Below are 19,067 nucleotides of genomic sequence, written 5' to 3'. Positions count from 1 at the left end.
TCTAGAGCCCGCGAGCCACAACAACTGAGCCCGCATGCCACAACTACTGAAGCGCATGCACCTAGAGCCCATGCTCCGCAACAAGAGAGGCCTCCGCAATGAGAAACCCGCGCACTGCAACGAAGGTTAGCCCCCGCTCGCCGCAACTAAAGAAAGCCCGCGCGCATCAACGAAGACCCAACGCAGCCAAAAATAAATAAATTAAATAAATAAAATAATTAAAGAAAAAAAGTTAGTGGGGCCAGGGACTTCCCTGGCCCTCCAGTGGTTAAGACTCCACGCTTCCAAAGCAGGGGGTGCAGGTTTGATCCCCGGTTAAGGAACTAAGATCCTGCATTGGTGAAGCCAAAAAATAAGTTAGTGGAGCCAAACAAGCAAGGAAGCCAGATAACTGAAAATGCATTTTCTTCTATTATCAGTGGCTTTCGTTTTTACCCACATAATGAATCATCCCCTGTCAGCGTGTGAAACTGCAGGTTGGACTGGGAATTGCAAGACCTTCCTTAACCGCTGGGCAGTGAAGGACCTGCCTGGGCTCTCACGGCCCCACGATGCTTCGTGCTATTAGGAAAAGCCTCCAAGGGACTCAGGAGAGCTGGCTTTTAATCCTGTCTCTGGATCTATATGACTGATGCCTAACCTTGGGGAAGTCACTGAAACTCTCTGAGCCTCAGTTTATGCCATGATAGGGGTGGTCCCAGGGACCTCTATAAAAAACAACTGAAGGGGGAAAGGGGACCTGGGATTAATGAGTAGCTCCTTGGCAGAAATTGGAAATTGAAGCTCAGAAAGGTAAAGTCAGTTGCAGCTGGCATTTCAACTTGGGTCCATCCAACTCCAAAGGCCTTGCTTTCTCGATTGTGTTCTGCAGAGCTTCCCCATTAAAGCAGCAAGGAATATTGGCCGACAGAGGGCGCTCTTCTCGCAAGACAGGACGTCATGACATTGCAGGGACAGAAGACAGTATCCAGGAGCCACGGGGGAGAGTCTGGCTGGACTGGGAACAGGGCAGAGCAGGCTACAGGGAAGGCCAGACACAGGCAGTCATGGGGATGGGGGCTGCCGACAAGGAGTTGTCAACCCCCTCATGGAACAACTCGGCACGTCATTTGTGGCGCCTGGCTTCCTTTTTCATTCTGGCCATTTCCATCCGTTTTGCCGTATTTCAGAATAGAGAAAGACATGATGGATACATACGGGTGACGTGGGTTTCCTTACTCAGCTGCCTTGTAAGAACGGCGCCACTGTGACTAGCACAGCTTGTTTCCACACCTCCTTTCCCAGAGTTCAGAAAGCATGAGTAAAGGCAACAACAAACAAAACCCACAACACGGCGGCACACCTGACTCTGGGACTTCAATTTCCCACGCCTGGTGCCAAGACTCTATGGGATTAATCAACGGTTTCTTCAGGGCATTGCAGATGGCCCTGCGGGTTATGTCCTGCACAGCTTCAGTGGGCGCCATCCACATGGACTACGTTGTGAATGGTGAACCTGGAGTTGTGCAATATGGCAGCCCTAGGTAATACTTTGATGAGAGAGCTATAATTTACAAAGTATGGTCCTGGGGGCTTCCCTGGTGGCGCAGTGGTTGAGAGTCCACCTGCCGATGCAGGGGACACGGGTTTGTGCCCCGGTCCGGGAAGAGCCCACATGCCGCGGAGCGGCTGGGCCAGTGAGCCATGGCCGCTGAGCCTGCACGTCCGGAGCCTGTGCTCTGCAACGGGAGAGGCCACAACAGTGAGAGGCACGCGACCGCAAAAAAAAAAAAAAAAAAAAAAAAAGGATGGTCCTGGACACAACCTGGCTGCCAATGCACTTTGTCAAACAAGAGTTTTTCTTTATAGTTTTCCATCTTGTATGTTATTCTATGGGTAATTTATCTGCAAATATAGTTATCTGCAAGCGGGGGCAGGTCTTGGCAGGCTTCCCTGTCCAAAAGGACATTTACAAAGGAGGCATCTTGGCTGCTCCATGCTGGTTTGCTTGACTCTAAAGCTGAGGGTTATCATGTGCTTATTAGGTGCCAGACGCTGGACTAAGCAATTTACGCACTTTGCCCACTTAATACCACAGTCACTCAAGGTGGTAGGAACTATTGTTACAGGAGTGGGGACCGAGGCCCTGAGAGGTAGATGATTTGTGCACGTCCAGTATAAAAGCCGGTCAAGAGCAGGGCTGGGACGGCGCTGGAGTCAGCCTGACCTCAGGGCATGTGCTCTAACCACTGTGACATCTGCACACACATCTGGATTCCTAAGCGCCCCGCACCTCACCCCCCTCCCCCAGTAAAATGCTGTCACACCCTCCTCTATTGGTTAGGGTCACCACAACACCTGAACTAAATGCTTTCATTTGGGAACTCTTTGTCGGGAGAAGAACAGTTCTCATCATACTTAATCTGTATGATATCAGGGCAGTCCTCCGTGGAAACTCCATCCAAGGAGGAAACACAGCGCCCTCACCAGGGACCCCAAAATCAATTGGAAACAAGAATAGGCCGGAAGCAAGAGGGCCACGAATTTTTTAGAAAAACTGTGCTTCAAAATATTTGATGAGAGATGCTTTTCAATACCTCTCCCTTTTCCCCTCTTCCTTTCTCTTCTTTTAAATAGCCAGCAGGTTGGGGTCATCAGGAAGTGGAAGTTGTAGGAAGGTGTCAGGCAGTCCACAGGCTGCCCTCACACGGACGCTGCAAAGGACCCCTCCATGAATATGAGCATCATGGATGGAAGCTTCTCAAGCTGGGGACGCCCCGGCAGAGAGCACTTTTGAGAAGATGGGGCTGTGGAGAGTCCTGCAAAGTGCCCTGGGCACAGGCCGGGGGAACACTTGTGCAGCTGCCTGTAGTCAACCGAGGAATGAAGCAAGGTGCAAGTGCGTGTAGGAATAAGAATTGAAAAAATCCGTGCATATTCGAGTGACCGTGAGAGTATGCTTTCCTCGGTGTGAAAACCAGTCAAGGCTACTGCTCCAGCTAGCATCAGACTAAATGGTTTTCTCCCCTCCTTTTTCCACAAGTGGGGATAGTGTTTAATTTGCACTGACAAGCTGTGTGGTCCTGGGGAAATTACTTAACCTCTCTGAGTTTCGGATTCCTTGTCTGTCAAATGGGGATCATGGGAGAACCCATCTCATAGGTTGCTGTGAGCGTGAAATAAGGGAGAGCAGGTGCATTGCTTAGCACAGTGCTGTTCACGTCAGTGATTCCTCCTGCTGCTCTCCTCGTTTCTCTTCTTACAAAGCATCTTCTTCCGTCTTATCTACTCAAGGTTAGAGGTCGTCATCACTTTTCCCCACAATTATATAAGAAGCACCTTGTAAAATAAAGTCCCCATTCCATAGCTGTACACCCGTGTTCATAACAAACTTACTCAAAATGGCCAAAAGGTGGAAGCAACCCAAGTGGCCATGGATGGATGAACAGGTAAACAAAATGTGGTGAATCCATACAATGAAATATTCAACTGGAATGAACCATGAGGATATCATACTAAGTGAAATAAGATGGTCACAAAAGGACAAACAATGTAAGATTCCATTTATATGAGGAACCTAGAATAGTCCAATTCACAGACACAGAAAGCATGGTGGGAGGGGAGGAAGGAAGCAGGGGGTTTGATGTGATGGGCATAGAGTTTCAGTTTGGGAAGATGAACAAAGTTCTGAAGATGGATGGGGGTGATGGCTGCACAACAGTGTGAATAGATTTAATGCCACTGTGAACTGTGCACTTAAACATGGTTAAGATGGTAAATTTTATGTGTATTTTACCATAATTTTGAAAATTAAAAGTTAAAAACAAACCCCAAAATGAAATACCTCCAAGGTTTCTCCGAGGTTTGGGGTGATAGAAATGGAGGAAAATGTTCTGAGAGCAGGTTGTGGTGATGGCTGCACAACTCCATCAATATATTCAAATTGATTGAATTGGACACTTCAAATGGGTGAAGTTTCTGTTATGTAAATTGTACTTCAGTGAAGCTGTTAAGAGCAAGCAAGCAAACAAACACATGCTGTGATCCGGAGGAAACTTTGGAGGATGAAGGAGCTGTTCACTGTCTTGATTGTGGCTATGGTTTCACAGGTGTACCCATATGTCAAAGCCCATCCACTTACAGACTTTAAACATGTGACGTTTATGGCATGTCAATTATATCTCAAGAAAGCTGTATTTTACAAAGGCAGAAGAGTATTCCATATATAAACGAACTCCTTATAGTATATTAAACTCCTTATAATATATTAAACAATATAATATATTAAACAATGCCCCCTTTGGATGGAAATTTAGGTTTCAAATTTTATGCCCCTATAAATAATATTTCAATAAATATCTTTGTAGGAAAAAAGAAGAAAAAAATGCAGATATTGTTTGCTGCTCCCCCTCTTCTTCTCCCCACGGGCAAGCCACAGAGTCAGAATTTCCCAGGGAGGGGGCCTGAGAACCTGTAATTTTACTGAACATTCCTGAAAAATTCTTGGAATCAGACATGTTGGGGCACATTGAATCAAACTTCATGAACTTGGATTTTCAGGCTTGGGAGTGTGAAATCCCCTTTTCTTTGATCCCTAAAAAATTCTGTAAGTGTTCCATACAGATGATTCTAAATTTCGGTTTCCCTCCTATTGGCGGTGCATCAGAATCATCAGGGAGCTTGTGAGAATGCATATTCCCAGGCCCTACTCCCAGGGAGGATGTGTATGGTTGCCAGATTTCGCATAAATAAAGAAATGAATAAATCAATATATAATAAACTATAGGGTGTCCGTTAAATCTGAATTTCAGATAAACACCAAATAATTTTTTTAGCATAAGTGGTTCCTTGCAATAGTTGGGCCACACCTGCACATAACAATGATTTGTTGCTTCTCTGAAATTCAGATTTAACTGCGTGTCCTGTATTTCATCTGGGAATCCTAAGTATGAGTCCTCAGGCCTGGGGTGAAGCCCAGATCTGCACTGTGGGTCTGCTCCCCACGTGCTTCTGACGAGGGGGATCCTTAGAACCCATGTTGAGAACCCCTGATCAGGTCAACACCTTCTGGGTCAGGAGCCCCTCCTCAGGGCGGCCAGTGGATCCCAGTGCATCCCACAAGTGAGCACACTTTAATGTTGGTCCAAGGAGGAAAAGGGGGCTGAGAAGCAGCAGGAGAAAACTGTCCCAGGTTTTCAAAGCCAAACGTGGTGGATGCGGTGTCACGAGCCCTGCAGCCTGAGGGACGGTGCTCATCTTCTCTGAGTGAGTATTTAAGGCTGCCTAGTGGACCCACACCCCAGGATTCTGTCTAGATTCTCTAAACTTTATTTATTTATACCCAGCCTCGTCCCAGAAAGGACTTTAAGCCTCGGAGGTCTCAGTCCATGCAGGGTTCTTGGTGCTGGGGAGTGAGGTTAACACGCCGTCTCTCTGGGACACACACGACAGGTATTAATTGTGTGCTCACCACGAATGGGCATTATTCTGGGAGTTTTACAATTAGAACCATCTCATTTAGCCCTCGAGATAAGCCTGCAAGGTCATTGCTGTCGTTGGCCCCATTTTGTAGATGAGGAAACCGAGGTTCCGAGGGGTCCAATGGTTTGTGCAAGAGCGCACCGAGTAGGCCAGTGGCAGAGCTGGGGTTCTGACCCAGGACTGTGTTGCTAACCAGCCCCCATCCTGCCTCCCTACTGAACCAGATACTTCTGGTGACTGAGCGAATTTTGGGTTACGTTCCGCTTAACCTGGGGCCATACTTTAGGTCCTGATCCCGGGAACATTTCTGATCCGGTGTGATAACAGCTGGCAGGCCTTGAGTGTCTACTCCGGCCAGAGACTTTGACTTTTTATACATAGATACTCTCTCAACGCCCTGCACCGCTGAGAAGACCCAGACCCAGGCACGCAGAGAAGCCTGGCCGAGGTCGCAAAGCTAGGAAGTTGCAGAGCACTGATCTGCCTAAAAAGGAAGCATCCATCTCTGCATCTTCAAAAGCACACACCTGCTTTCCACCTCCCCTCGCCAAGCTTCACTTTTCAGGAAAATGCTCTCGCTCTGGGCTGGTCCCTAGGCAACTCTTGCATGTAATTCCACGAAATGCCCAGAAGAGGGCGCGAGGACTCGCTCTCCCCGGGCACCCACGCGATGGGGCTGAACTTCGCAGAATCGCGAAAGGAAGAGTGACGCGCTCCAGACGAACTCCACCTGTGGCCGTACCCGAGCCCTAGGCTGCACGGAAGGTGACACAACACGGCACCTCTGCACCCCACCCCACCCCACCCCACCCCCGCAGGGGCCTGGACTCACCGAGGCTGGGTTTTCGATGACCAGTTCGTAGGTCAGCCCTCTGGACCCAAACCTCAGGATGTCTCCGGGTAGGAGCTTCACAGCCACGTTCTGAATGTGGCACTCATTGACGAACGTGCCGTTGCAGGAATTGAAGTCGTGGAGAACAAAGCTGCTTTCGGCCTCATTATATTCAATGAGTGCGTGATGGTTGTCGACGTCTGCAGACTGAAATGCAGAAGGGGGACAGTCAGAGCCAGGAATCTCAGGAATAACAAGGAATAACTAGTGCCACTGACACTGGGGGCCCCAATGTGCTAACCACTTCATCTGGCTGGACGGTCACTGCAATCCTCATTTTAAGAGGAGGATGCTGAGGGTCAGAGAGGTTAAGTGACTTGCCTAAGGCCACACAGCTAGTGAGTGGAGGGTCACCAGAGCCTGACAGTAGACCGAGACTAGATGCCCAGTTTTGGGGTAGGGCGTCAGGCAACACAGAGGCAAGAGGGAACTCGGGGGGAATTGGCCAGGAATTGGCCACTTGATAGTTCTCTGATCCCATGCAAGTATCCTTTTGGTTGTCCCGAGTGGCAAGACAGCAGAAATGGCCCAACACAAACCAGAAAGGTCAGTTGGCAAGTGACAACTGTCCATTTACTGCAAGTGTTAAAGTTCAGGGGAGGTTTTGTAATAATTGTTGTTTGTTCTATTCATTTTTAAAATAACATGTTTTTTGTAATAATGCAGAAAATGAGAACTAGAGAAAAACACAAAGAAGACATTAAAATCACTTAGACTCCCGTCCCCCAGAGGCAGGCACCGAGAACACGGTGGTTCACATCCTTCCAGTCTTTTCTCTATGCTTACAATCTTTTTAAAAAGTTTAAACACAATTGAGCTCACACCACAAAACATAGTTTTATAACTACCTTTTAAAAGCCTTGGTGTACAATGAAGGTTTTTCCCATGTGCTTAATTATTACTGTTGCTTCTTAAAAGCTAATCAGAATTTATCTAACCAAAGATGATCTATTTTTCAATAGGGGCCCTGGTGTGACCACATTTCCCTCAAAAGAGAGAGACCCCAGACAGTGATTTGTCAGTGGCGTCAGAAACCTCCTGTGTAACCACTTTAATAAGAAGAATGAGCAAAACTCGGCACCAAGGAAGAAATATCACATCCCCCCTGGCCCCGGCGCCCTGGACTATGGGCTGCAGGGCACGTGCGAAGTCCTCTGTCTTCTCAGGACACTGCCTATGAGCCATCCACTCCAGCCTGAGACTTTGCAAATATTTTCTAAGTCACTCTTCTCAGAGTGCCTCATCCAACTTTCATAGAGAGTACTTGGACTTAGAAATCTATACTAATGTCCCACAATATAATTATAACCAATAGCTTATAGTAATAATAGCTTATAGTATATGAATAGATAATAATATAACTGCATATATTAGTAGAATATATTAATGACACATTATGTGTAATTACACAAATGCCAGGAAATTTGCTAAGTGCTTTACTGCATTATCCCGTTTCATCTTCACAATAATTCAAAGGGATACTTCCTCATTTAAAAAAAAATTTAATTTTTTATTGAAGTCTAGTTGATTTACAATGTTGTGTTAGTTTCAGGTGTACAGCAAAGCGATTCAGTTATACATATATATAATATCTATTCTTTTTCAGGTTCTTTTCTATCACAGGTTACTGCAAGATATTGAATATAGTTCCCTGTGCTGTACAGTAGGTCCGATAGTTACTCATTTCTTAGATGAGGAAACTGAGGCATAGAACGATTAAGTGTGCCCACAGTCAGCCACTTTGACTCGCTTGGCTTGTTCCCAGGTTTGCCTGATTCAAATGACTGTGCCTTTACCCACTTTTCAAATTCCTACCAAACACTTTGGCACTTAAAATACTGAAACACAAGAAGAAAGCAGGAGTAGCTCTATTAATTTCAAGCAGAGCCAACTTCAGAGGAAGGAAAGTTATCAGGGATAAAGAGAGGCGATACATAGTGATAAAGGGGTCGATTCTCCAAGCAGACATAACAGTCCTTCATTGTATGTACCCAACAATAGAGCATAAAAGTATGGAAGGCAAAAACTGATAGGACTGCAAGGAGAAGCAGATGAATCCATCATGGTAGCTGGAGACCTCAACAGCCCTCTGTCAGTGACGGGCAGACCCACCAGCCAGAAAATTAGTGAGAATGAAGTTGAACTGAATAGAACTACCATCATCTGGATCTAACTGGCAACCACACAGCTTCATCCCACAGCAACAAAACACACATCCTTCTCAAGCTCCCATTGAACATTCACCAAGCAGACCACATTCCAGGCCACGAAATATACCTCAACAAATGTAAAAGAATAGAAATTATGCAAAGTACGTTTTCAGAACACAATGGAATTAGGCTAGAAACCAATACCAGAAAGACAGCTGGAAAATACCCAAATATTTTCAGATTAAACAACACACCTCTAAATAACAGATGGGTAAAGGAGGGAGTCTCATGGGAAATAAAAATTCATCTTGAGCTAAATGAAAATGAAAATACAACCTATGAAAATTTGCAAGATGCAGTGAAAGCAGTGCTTGGAGGGAAGTTTATGGCATTGAAGGCATACATTTGAAAAGATCTAAGCTTCCACCTTATGAAACTAGAGAAAGAAGAGCAATATAAGCCTACCACAAGCACAAGACAAGAAGCAATGAATGAAATAAAAAGCAGGAAAACAATAGAGAAAAGTCAGCAAAATAAAGAGCTGTTTGGTTTTTTTTTTTTTGTAAAGATCAATAAAATTGACAAACCTCTAGCAGGATAACCAAGAAAAAAAGAGAGAAGATACAAATTACTCAAATCAGAAATGAAAGCGATGGCATCACTACTGATCTCATGGACACTGAAGGGATAATAAAGGACTATTATGAATAATTCTATGCCCACAGATTTTATAACTTAATGAAGTGGACCATTTCCTTGAAAGACACAATCTACTGAAACTCACACAAGGAGAAATAAATACTCTGAATAGACTCATATCTAGTAAAGAATTTGAATCAATAATGAATAACCTTCCAAAATGGAAAGCACCAGGCCTGGATGGGTTCACTGGTCAATTCTATCAAACATTAAGGAAAGAATGATACCAGTTCTCAATAATCTCTTCCAGAAAATAGAAGAAGAGAGAACACTTCCCAGCTCATTCTGTGAGGCCAAGCTTATTCTAATAGCAAAACCAGATAAAGATATTGCAAAACAGGAAAATTTCAGACCAATACTGCTCATGAACATAGATGCAAAATCCTCAACAAAATATTAGCAAATTGAATCCAGTGATGTATAAAAAGAGTTCTACACCACAGTCAAGTGGGATTTATTCCAGGTATGCAAGGCTGGTTCAACATTTGGAAATCAATTAATGTAATCCATCACATCAACAGCGTAGAGAAGAGAAATCGCATTATCATAACAGTAGATGCAAAAAGAGCATTTGACAAAATTAAACACCATCCATGATAAACTAACAAACCACCAAACCACCACAACAACTCTTGGCAAATTAAGGATGGAGGGGAACTTCCTCAACCTGATAAAGTACATCTATAAAAACCCTAAAGCTAACGTCATATTTAATGGTGAGAAACTAGAAACTTTCCAATTAAGATCAGGAATAAGGTGAAGATGTCCCCTTTCACCACGCATTTTCAACATTGTACTGTATCTCCTAGCTAATGCAACAAGGCAAGAAAAGAGAATAAAAGATAGATTGGGAAGGAAAAAGAAATCTTCTTTGGTGAGGTGTTTGTTCAGATCTTTTGCCCATTTTGCAGATGGCATGATTGTCTATGCAGAAAATCCCAAAGAACCGACAGAAAGCCCTCCTGGAACTAATGAGCAATTGTACCCAGGTTGCAGAATCCATGATTAATATACAAAAGTCAATTGCTTTCCTATATACCAACAATGAACAAGTGGAATATGAAATTAAAAACACAACACCATTTACATTAGCACCAAAAAAAAAAAAATGAAGTACTTAGGAATAAATCTAACAAAATACTTAGCTATATGAAGAGGTATATGAAGAAAACTACAAAATGTTGATGAAAGAAATCAAAGTAGTCTAAATAAATGAAGAGATATTTCATGTTTATTTGAAATTCCTTAATGATATATGATGTTTAACATCTTTTCATATGCTTATTTGACATCTGTAGATTTTCTTTGGTGAGGTGTCTGTTGAGCTCTTTTGCCCATTTTTAAGTTGGGTTGTTTGGTTTCTTATTGTTGATTTTTAAGACTCATTTATATTGTTTATTTATTTATTTTATTGAAATGTAGTCGATTTACAATGTTGTATTAATTTCTGCTGTACAGCAAAGTGATTCAGTTATACATATATATACATTCTTTTTAAAATATTCTTTTCCATTATGGTTTATCACAGGATATTGAATATAGTTCCCTGTGCTCTACAGTAGGACCTTGTTGTTTCTCCATCCTGGATGTAACAGCTCACATCTGCTAACCTTAACCCCCCACTCCATCTCTCCCTCAACCCCCTCCCACTTGGCAACCACAGTCTGTTCTCTATATCCATGAAGACTCATTTATTTTGGATACATGCTTACAGCATCTTTATTCATAACTGCCAAAAACTGGAAGCAACCAAGATGTCCTTTAAAAGGTAAATGGATGGACAAATTGTGGTACATCCATACAATGAAATACTAGTGATAAAAATAACTGAGTTATCAAATAACAAAAAAGACATGGAGGAATCTTAAATACATATTGCTTAGTGAAAGAACCTAGTCTGAAAAGGTTACATACCGTATGATTCCAACTGTATTAAATTCTGGAAAAAGTAAAACTATAAGGAGAGTAAAAGATCAGTGCTTGCCAGGGGCACAGGGGCTCTGGAGCTCAGAATGAAGAGGAGGGGCACAGGGGATTTCAGGGCAGTGAAAATATTTTTTATGATACTGTAATGGTGGATACTTGTCACTATACATTTGTCAAAAGGAAAGAACGTACAACGCAAAGAGTGAACCCTAATGTAAACTATGGACTTAGTTAATAATAGCATATCAATATTGGTTCATCAGTTGTAACAAATGTACCGCACTAATGCATGATGTTAATAATAGGGGAAACTGTGTGTATTGGAGGGGTGGATATATGGGAACTCTCTGTATTCTCTGCTCAATTTCCTGTAAACCTAAAACTGTTCAAAAAATAAAGTATTTAAAAAAATGAAAACACATTAGTTCTTTGGAAAATGTCACCCACATCATCTTCATCACCATTGCCATTGATCTTTGTGTCCTTTGAACCTTTGATAACCCATGAATGAGAGAAATTCTGTGTGTTACATTTTGTTTGTCTCTTGCCAGGCTTCACTGCTTTCAGTTCCTCAAAAACTGTCAAGCCATTATTAAGAAATCAAAGCAAGCAGGAAGTTTTAAATGACTCCACAAATTTGGGTGAGCCTCTACCACATGTTAGGCCAGGAGACAGCTTCCTAGTTTGGCCCTATAATATCACTCGCTCCCTTTACTTGGAAAATTGCTAAATGCTGCTACTGGACAGACGCCCTGCTGCTAATACAGACTGACTCTCTAAGCCCCAGCCTACTGAGCTGTCCAACTATGAGATGAACTGTTATTTATTTATTATTATTTTTATTATTATCCTTATCATCCTCTAACATATTTTGAGGGCTTCCTGTGAACTGGGCCCTGCTGAAGCATTTTGTGTGCATTTTTATCATTTAATCTGCATGACAGCCCTAAACAGGGACTCTATTATTATCTCCATCTTAGAGATGAAGAAGCTGAGACTCAAAAGGTGAAGTGAGAGGACAGCATTACCTTGATACCAAACCCAGACAAAGACACTACAAGAAAACTACAGACCAGTATCTCTTATGAACACTGATACCACAATCCTCAACAAAATAGGAGGAAACCGAATTCAACAGTACATTAAAAGGATCATACACTATGACCAAGTGGGATTTATTCTTGGAATGCAGACTTGATGGTTCAACATATGAAAATTAATCCACGTAATACATCACATTAACAGAAAGAAGGAAAAAAATGATCATCTCGATTGATGTACAAAAAGCATTTGACAAAATGCAACACTCTTTCATGATAAAAGCACTCAACAAACAGGGAATAGAGGGAAATTACCTCAACATAATAAAGGTCAAATATGAAAGGCCCACAGGTAGCATCATACTCAAAGGTGAAAGACGGAAAGCTTTTCCTCTAATTTCAAGAATAAGATAAGGATACCTGCTTTTGCCACTTCTATTCAACAAAGTACTGGAAGTCCTAGCCAGAGAAATTAGGCAAGAAAAAGAAATAAAGGCATCCAAATTCGAAAGGAAGAAGTAAAATTATCTCTGTTCACAGGCAACATGATCATACATGTACAAAATCCTAGAGTCCATGAAAAACCACAACCCTCTTAGAACTAAAAAATTACATTCACTAGCAAAATCGTAGGACACAAAATCAACACACAAACATCAGTTGTGTTTCTATATGCTCACAATGAACAACCTGAAAAGGAAGTTAAGAAAATAATTTCATTTACAATAGCATCAAAATGAATAACATATTTTGGGATAAATTTAACCAAGGTGGTAAAAGATGTGTACACTGAAAACTACCAAGTGCTGCTGAAAGAAATTAAAGACACAAATAAATGGAAAGACACCCTGTATTCGTGGGTTGGAAGACTTAATATTGTTAAGATGTCATTACTACACAGCAGGATCTACAGATTCAAAATCCCAACAGCAGTTTTTGCAGAAATAGAAAAATTCATCCTAAAATTCATATGGAATCTCAGTGGACCCCAAATAGCCAAAATACTCTTGAGAAAGAAAAGCAAAGTTGGAGGTCTCACACTTCCTGATTTCAAAACTTACTGCATACAAAGGTACAGTAATCAAAACAGTGTGATACTGACATAAGGTCAGGCACATAGGCCAATAGAATAGAATAGAGAGCACAGAAATAAAACTTTGCATATATGGTCCAATGATTTTTGACAAGGGTGCCAAGATTATTCAATGGGGAAAGAACAGTATTTTCAACAAATGATGCTGGGAAAGACTGCAAAAGAATTAAGTTGAACTCTTACCTTACACCATGTATAAAAATTAACTCAAAGTGGATCAAAGACTTAAACAGAGTCTAAAACTATAAAACTTTTAGAGGAAAGCACAGGAGGAAAGCTTTATGACATTGGATTTGGCAATGCATTATTGGATATGATACCAAAAGCATAGGCAGCAAAAGTAAAAATAGATAAATTCAACTATATCAAAAATTAAAACTTCAGTGAATCAAAGGACACAATAAACAGGGTGAAAGGCCATCTAGAGAATGGGAGAAAATAGTTGCAAAACACAAATCTGAAAAAGGGTTAATATGAAGAATATATAGAGAACTATAACTCAACAACAACAACAAAAAAGAACCCCCAAATAACCTGATCAAATATGGGCAAAGAGCTGGAATAGACATTTCTCCAAAGAAGATATATAAATGTCCAACAAGCATATAAAAAGATGCTCAACATTACTAGTCATTAGGGAAATGCAAATCAAAACCACAGTGAGATACCACCTCATACCCATTAGGATGGCTACTATCAAAAACAAACAAACAGCAACAGAAAATAACAAGTGTTGGCAAGGATGTAGAGTAGGGGAACACTTATGCACTGCTGAGAATGTAAAATGGTGCAGCTGATATGGAAAACAGTAGAGCGGCTTCTCAAACAATTTAGAATAAAATTATCATATGATCCAGCAAGTCCACTTCTGGGTATATACCCCAAAGAATTGAAAGCAGGAACTTAAAGAGTTATTTGTACACTCATGTTTATAGTAGCATTATTCACAATTGCCAAAAGGTGGAAGCCACCCAAGTGCCCACTGACTGATGATTGGATAAGCAAAATGTGGTCCATCCATACAGTGGAATATTATTCAGTGTAGGAGGAAGGAAATTCTGACACATGCGACAACATGGATGAACCGTGAGGACATGATGTGAAATAAGTGTCACAAAAAAGCAAATTTAGTATGATTCCACTGTGTGAGGTACATAAAGTAGTCAAGCTCATAGAAACAAAATAGAACGGGGGTTGCCAGGAGCTGGGGAAGGGGAAACGGGGAATTGTTCTTTAATGGGTACAGTTTCAGTTTTGCAAGATGAAAAATTCTGAGGCTGGTTGCACAACAATGTGAATAACTTACAACTACTGATCTGTACACTTAAAAGTGGTTAAGACGGTAAACTTTATAGGTATTTTACCACGATTTAAAAAATGGCTAAGATGAAGGGACTCACTGAACATGAGGATGCTGGCCCAGGGCAATGTCAGGGTTTGAACCCAAGTCTAATTCCAAAACTTGTACCTTTGATTTGTACCCTGTGATTTTCAGAGTAGAGAGTGATTTAATAATGAGAGAGGAGACAGGCAGGACCTAATATACAAAACAAGTGCATTTTTTAAGGCTCCTGCATTGAAAATGTCTTTAAAAAGTATATAGTGAGTCCATAAAATATTGAGACGTTTAAACTTCTATTAACAATGACCATCTGCTCTGATGACCCCTGTGCTTTAAGGAAGCCTCCTCGGGAAGCTGACTTAGTTATGACATTGCCCTGAGGTTCACTGACACTGTCGCTGAGGTTCGACGTGTACCTGGAACCGTCCTTTGGAGCTAGGTTTCAACCTTGCATCACCTGGCACTGGGAAGCCCCATCTCAGACCATAACCTCCCGCTCCCGGCCTTCCTTATCCTCTGTCTCGTCCTCTCCTTGAGTCACGTAGCCTTTGCTCCCTGTTTGCTCCCTATGGGTAATGCCCTATGCTCACCCAGCCTGGGCCCTGCTCAAGCTCACCAGCTCCTTCAAGTCCATCCCGGCCCCCAAACCCTCCTGCCACCCTCACACTTCTGTCCTGAGGCTGGCCCAGTGCCCTTTGGGCCCCCCAGCCAGCAGGTCCCTGCTCTCAGGCTTTTCATTCTACTTTGACAACAGCCTCCTAGGTCTTCACCTCCTGCACCTGCCGGCATTCTCCGTCTGCTTCTCCCGACCCTCCTCCATCCCTTTACACGGCGCCCTCTGCCCAGCAGGCCCACCTGTGCAGCTACATCCATGGGCTGATGGGCTCCTTGTCTCTGGTTTCTTGTTGGGTTTGGCCAATGGGGGGTTAGAGATCAGAGCAGGGAGGAGAGAGCTTGGGGTACTTACTCCCCTGGCTTCCATTCTCTGGGGCCACACAGCTTCCCTCAGAGGACTCTACCCAGCCCTCGGGGTCTCCGGGTCCCAGGAAATGCCCCTGCCCCTCACCCCACAGCTCTGGGGGTGGGAACAGTCCTCACTCATACTAGCTCTGGGCCCTGCACTATCCTTTGTGGTTTCTCTGAGCCCTGCCCACTCCCTATGGAGTCCCTTCAGGAAACTCCCCTCCATCACTCCACACCCCTGTGAATGTGCCTTCAGCTCCCTGCCAGGACCTGGACTTCCCAGGCATGGAGAAGCTCCTAGATGGGACCTTCAAGGCTTCTCCTAGCTGCCAAGGGCCTCTGGGTGGTCCTGCCTTCATCCCACCCTGGTCTGGTCCCTCTCCTCAACCATCTCCTCTTCTGCATCCTCACCTTGACAGTGTAACTTCCGTCTAACCTGTGAACATGCTCACCACCCCCTCGGCCTGGAAACACCGCCTCTTCCCCCTTCCTTTCCTTTATTGTCAAATGGCTTCAAGAGGTTCCTCTCCCGCTGGGTCCTCAACCCACTGCCATTGCCCTCGGGGGCCTCCTCGGGCTCTCGGCCTCTCTGTGACATGTGACACAGTTGTCAGAGAGAGGCACGTGGCCTGGTGGTTCAGGGGTTGGGGGAGCAGGGCAACGTGGTGGTTATTAGACTGGGCTCGAGTCCAGCTCTCCTACTTCCTAGCAGGGTGACCTTGGGCAAGTGATACCTCAGCTTCCTCATCTGTAAGGTAACAAAAGGACACTCTTATAAGCTACTGGTGACGTATAAATGATATAATACATACTAAAGCACTTACAAGAGAACATAGGGCAAATGGGAAATGTTCTCTATTATGAGCAAGAGGATGGGCTCTGGAGTTAGAAAGCCTTGAGTTCAAGTCCCACCTCTGCTACCTTCCAGCTGTGCAGCCTGGGGCACGGTTCTTTGCTTCTCTTTGGTTGCTCCCTGAGCAGCAAAAATGAGTTTGATAAGCTGGGCTTCGTAGGATTGACAAAAGGTACTGCTTGGTGACATGTTCAAAGGAGTGGGATAACATTTTTGAAATTAACTTGTGTGTGTGTGTTTGTGTGTGTGTGTGTGTGTGTGTTTTATCTATTTCTTTTAACTTTTTGGTTCTAGGCTATCCCATCCCCCAGCCCCATCCCCCCACTGCCCCCAGAAAGGGATGTAGTGCAGAAATAGTAAAAAAAAAAAATGGGGTTTTCAAAAGAATAAGGATATGAGGAAACGGCCAGGCGCTGGTGAGACGACGGGTCTGGGATTGGAAGGAAAGAAGAAGCTTCTCTGCTTCCCCGTCAGCTGGATCCTTCCTCCCCAGTCTCCACAGGAGAGCCCTGTGGACCGGCAAGGCCTCAGGAGAGGCTGGTCCTGAAATCAGACTGCCCGAGCGTGGTGCCCAGTGCCCCAGCCTCCCTCTGTGACCTCAGGCAGGATACTCAGCCTATCTGTGCCTCAACGCCCTCATCTGTAAAGTGGGGCAAACAACACTAACCTCCTAAGGATGAAATGAGTTAATACACTCGAAAGTGCCCAGAACAGTACCTGGCACAAAGCAAGCTGTCTCTGTGATGAATACCCTCAGCCTGGCAACAGCTCTCTGGCTCCCTCACCTCTCTGACTGCTTCCAGGTCTCCACGCCGGGCTCCTCTCCCCTCAGATGTCCGTTTCCTCCGCACTCTGTCCATGGGCTGGGGCCACTGTGCCACCCCCTCGATTCGCAGGTGTGTATTTCCAACCCCTGGTTCATCTCCAGGCCCCAAACTGCCTGGCTGCTTCCGGGATGTTGATGCAAATAATAGGAGAATCCCAGCAGCCTTGTTTAATAATAATAAACAAGACTATGGTGTAGGCTCTGGTTCTTTTCTGAGAGGCAGCCCAGAACTGGAAGGGGCCAGGAAAAGGGACGAGAGTCATCCAGCTGGATGGGATCTGGGGTGTGTGTATGAGATCAGTCTGGCTTCACGACCCTCAGATCCCACGCGAGAAGGGCTGACACAGGCTGGAGAGATGGCTAAACCCATGAGAAAGGAGATGCCTGGCAGGACACTGACCACCGAGGGTGAGGTGTGGACACCAGCATTTCATCCCCCTGTCATGTCTGTTCTTTCTTTTTCTCTTCCATCTCCACCCTCGTAGCTGCAGCCCTGTGCTGACTTGGGCTGTCCTAGAGCTCAGTCTTCTAGGGATCCTGGGACTTCCCCAGGGTGGGACTGAGGGAGTCCCTGGGGAGGGGGAGGGTCAGTCAGCCCTTCATTGTTTACCCTTCGCTTCTCTTTTCCTCAAAACAAAGTTTATTGAAAGAATACACACGCACACACACACACACAAGCAGGAGTTCTGCTGATCAAGAACGGAGAGGGAGGGAGCACTGATGGTGGGGTTCTCAAAGTGTGGTCCTGGAGCCAACTCCAGGGGACTCCATTCCCCCCACCTGAACCTGGGGAGCATATAAATGTGAAGATTCCTGGGCCTTACCCCAAACCCACTGGGTCAGAATGCCTAGGAGTTCATGTTGAACAACCACTCTTAAACATACGGAAAATCCAACAACCACTGGCTTTGGTGTTTCTTCATTCTGGAAGAACTGAGTCCCTTTCTCAGCAGAGTTTAAATAACAGCCACATCCAACTCTAAAGATTACAGTTTACAAGGCACATCAAATCATATAAATTATAACTTGCAAGGTTTAGCTGTGAAATGAGCAAGGCTGAGGCTTTTGAGCCATGTAAAATGGGAGAGGGGAGATTGTGAATAGAGCTCCTGATGGCTCGCCTGCACACAGCAGCTGGGATGTTCACTGGCAGGTCTCCCCCTTGTTTACAATCCTTCAAGCCTTCTTCCCACTGCTTTTCAGATAAAGATCAAAACCCTTACGGTGACATGAAGGAGGCCGACTTGTCCCTTAGCCCTCCTCCTTCCCACTCTGACTTCTGGACGCCCTGGTTTTCTCTCAGTCCCTTGGGTTCACAATATGCTCTTCCACCCCAGGGCCCTTGCACATGCCATTCCCTTCTCCTTTTGTCTAGTTAAGTCCTCCTTGTCTTCCATATTCCTTTCCTTTACAGCCCCAATGTTGGAATGGAATTAGTCACACCTTTGTGGGATCATTTGACTTATTTCTCTCTCTCCTGGCAGCTTCCTGATGGCAGGGACCATGTCCAGTTCTGACATCACTGTACCCCTAGACTTGGCTCGGTGCTGAGGCTCTGGGTAAATACTGTGCAATGAATGAGTGATAGCAACAGTTATCACTGTTGACTATAAACACTTCTCACTAGCCTGGCTATAAACAGGCTTCCTATTGCCTTAGGGAACCAAACTCCTTACAGGATATAGAAAAAAGTCTGGAAGGTAAAACCCTGCAAATATCAATATTGATTTTTCCCTGAGCCAAATGATTACAAGTGACTTTTATTTTCTTCCTTATATTTTCCTTTCTCCCAATTTTTAAAAACAAGAAGCATGTAACTACCT

General features: G+C 44.1%; 2 protein-coding genes across 2 annotated transcripts in view; one reads left to right on the top strand and one right to left on the bottom strand.

Annotated features, from left to right (window-relative positions):
* The window catches only part of LOC309808830 (forkhead-associated domain-containing protein 1-like), a gene marked incomplete at both ends in the record, with an annotated part of 1,104,685 nt that overhangs the window by 288,959 nt on the left and 796,659 nt on the right, over positions 1–19,067 (top strand). The gene's annotated exons all lie outside the window — the stretch shown is intronic.
* LOC309808006 (forkhead-associated domain-containing protein 1-like) overlaps positions 1–19,067 on the bottom strand; it is a gene marked incomplete at both ends in the record, with an annotated part of 84,571 nt that overhangs the window by 61,085 nt on the left and 4,419 nt on the right. The window contains one exon of the mRNA XM_082628015.1: positions 6,293–6,499. Coding sequence (XP_082484141.1) covers positions 6,293–6,499 — 207 coding nt within the window. The remainder of the gene's footprint in view (positions 1–6,292; positions 6,500–19,067) is intronic.

The sequence above is a fragment of the Mesoplodon mirus genome (genome assembly GCF_964341445.2).
Source record: "Mesoplodon mirus genome assembly, chromosome: 7".
Classification (NCBI taxonomy): Eukaryota; Metazoa; Chordata; class Mammalia; order Artiodactyla; family Ziphiidae; genus Mesoplodon; species Mesoplodon mirus.
This window is presented reverse-complemented; position numbering and strand designations above follow the sequence as displayed.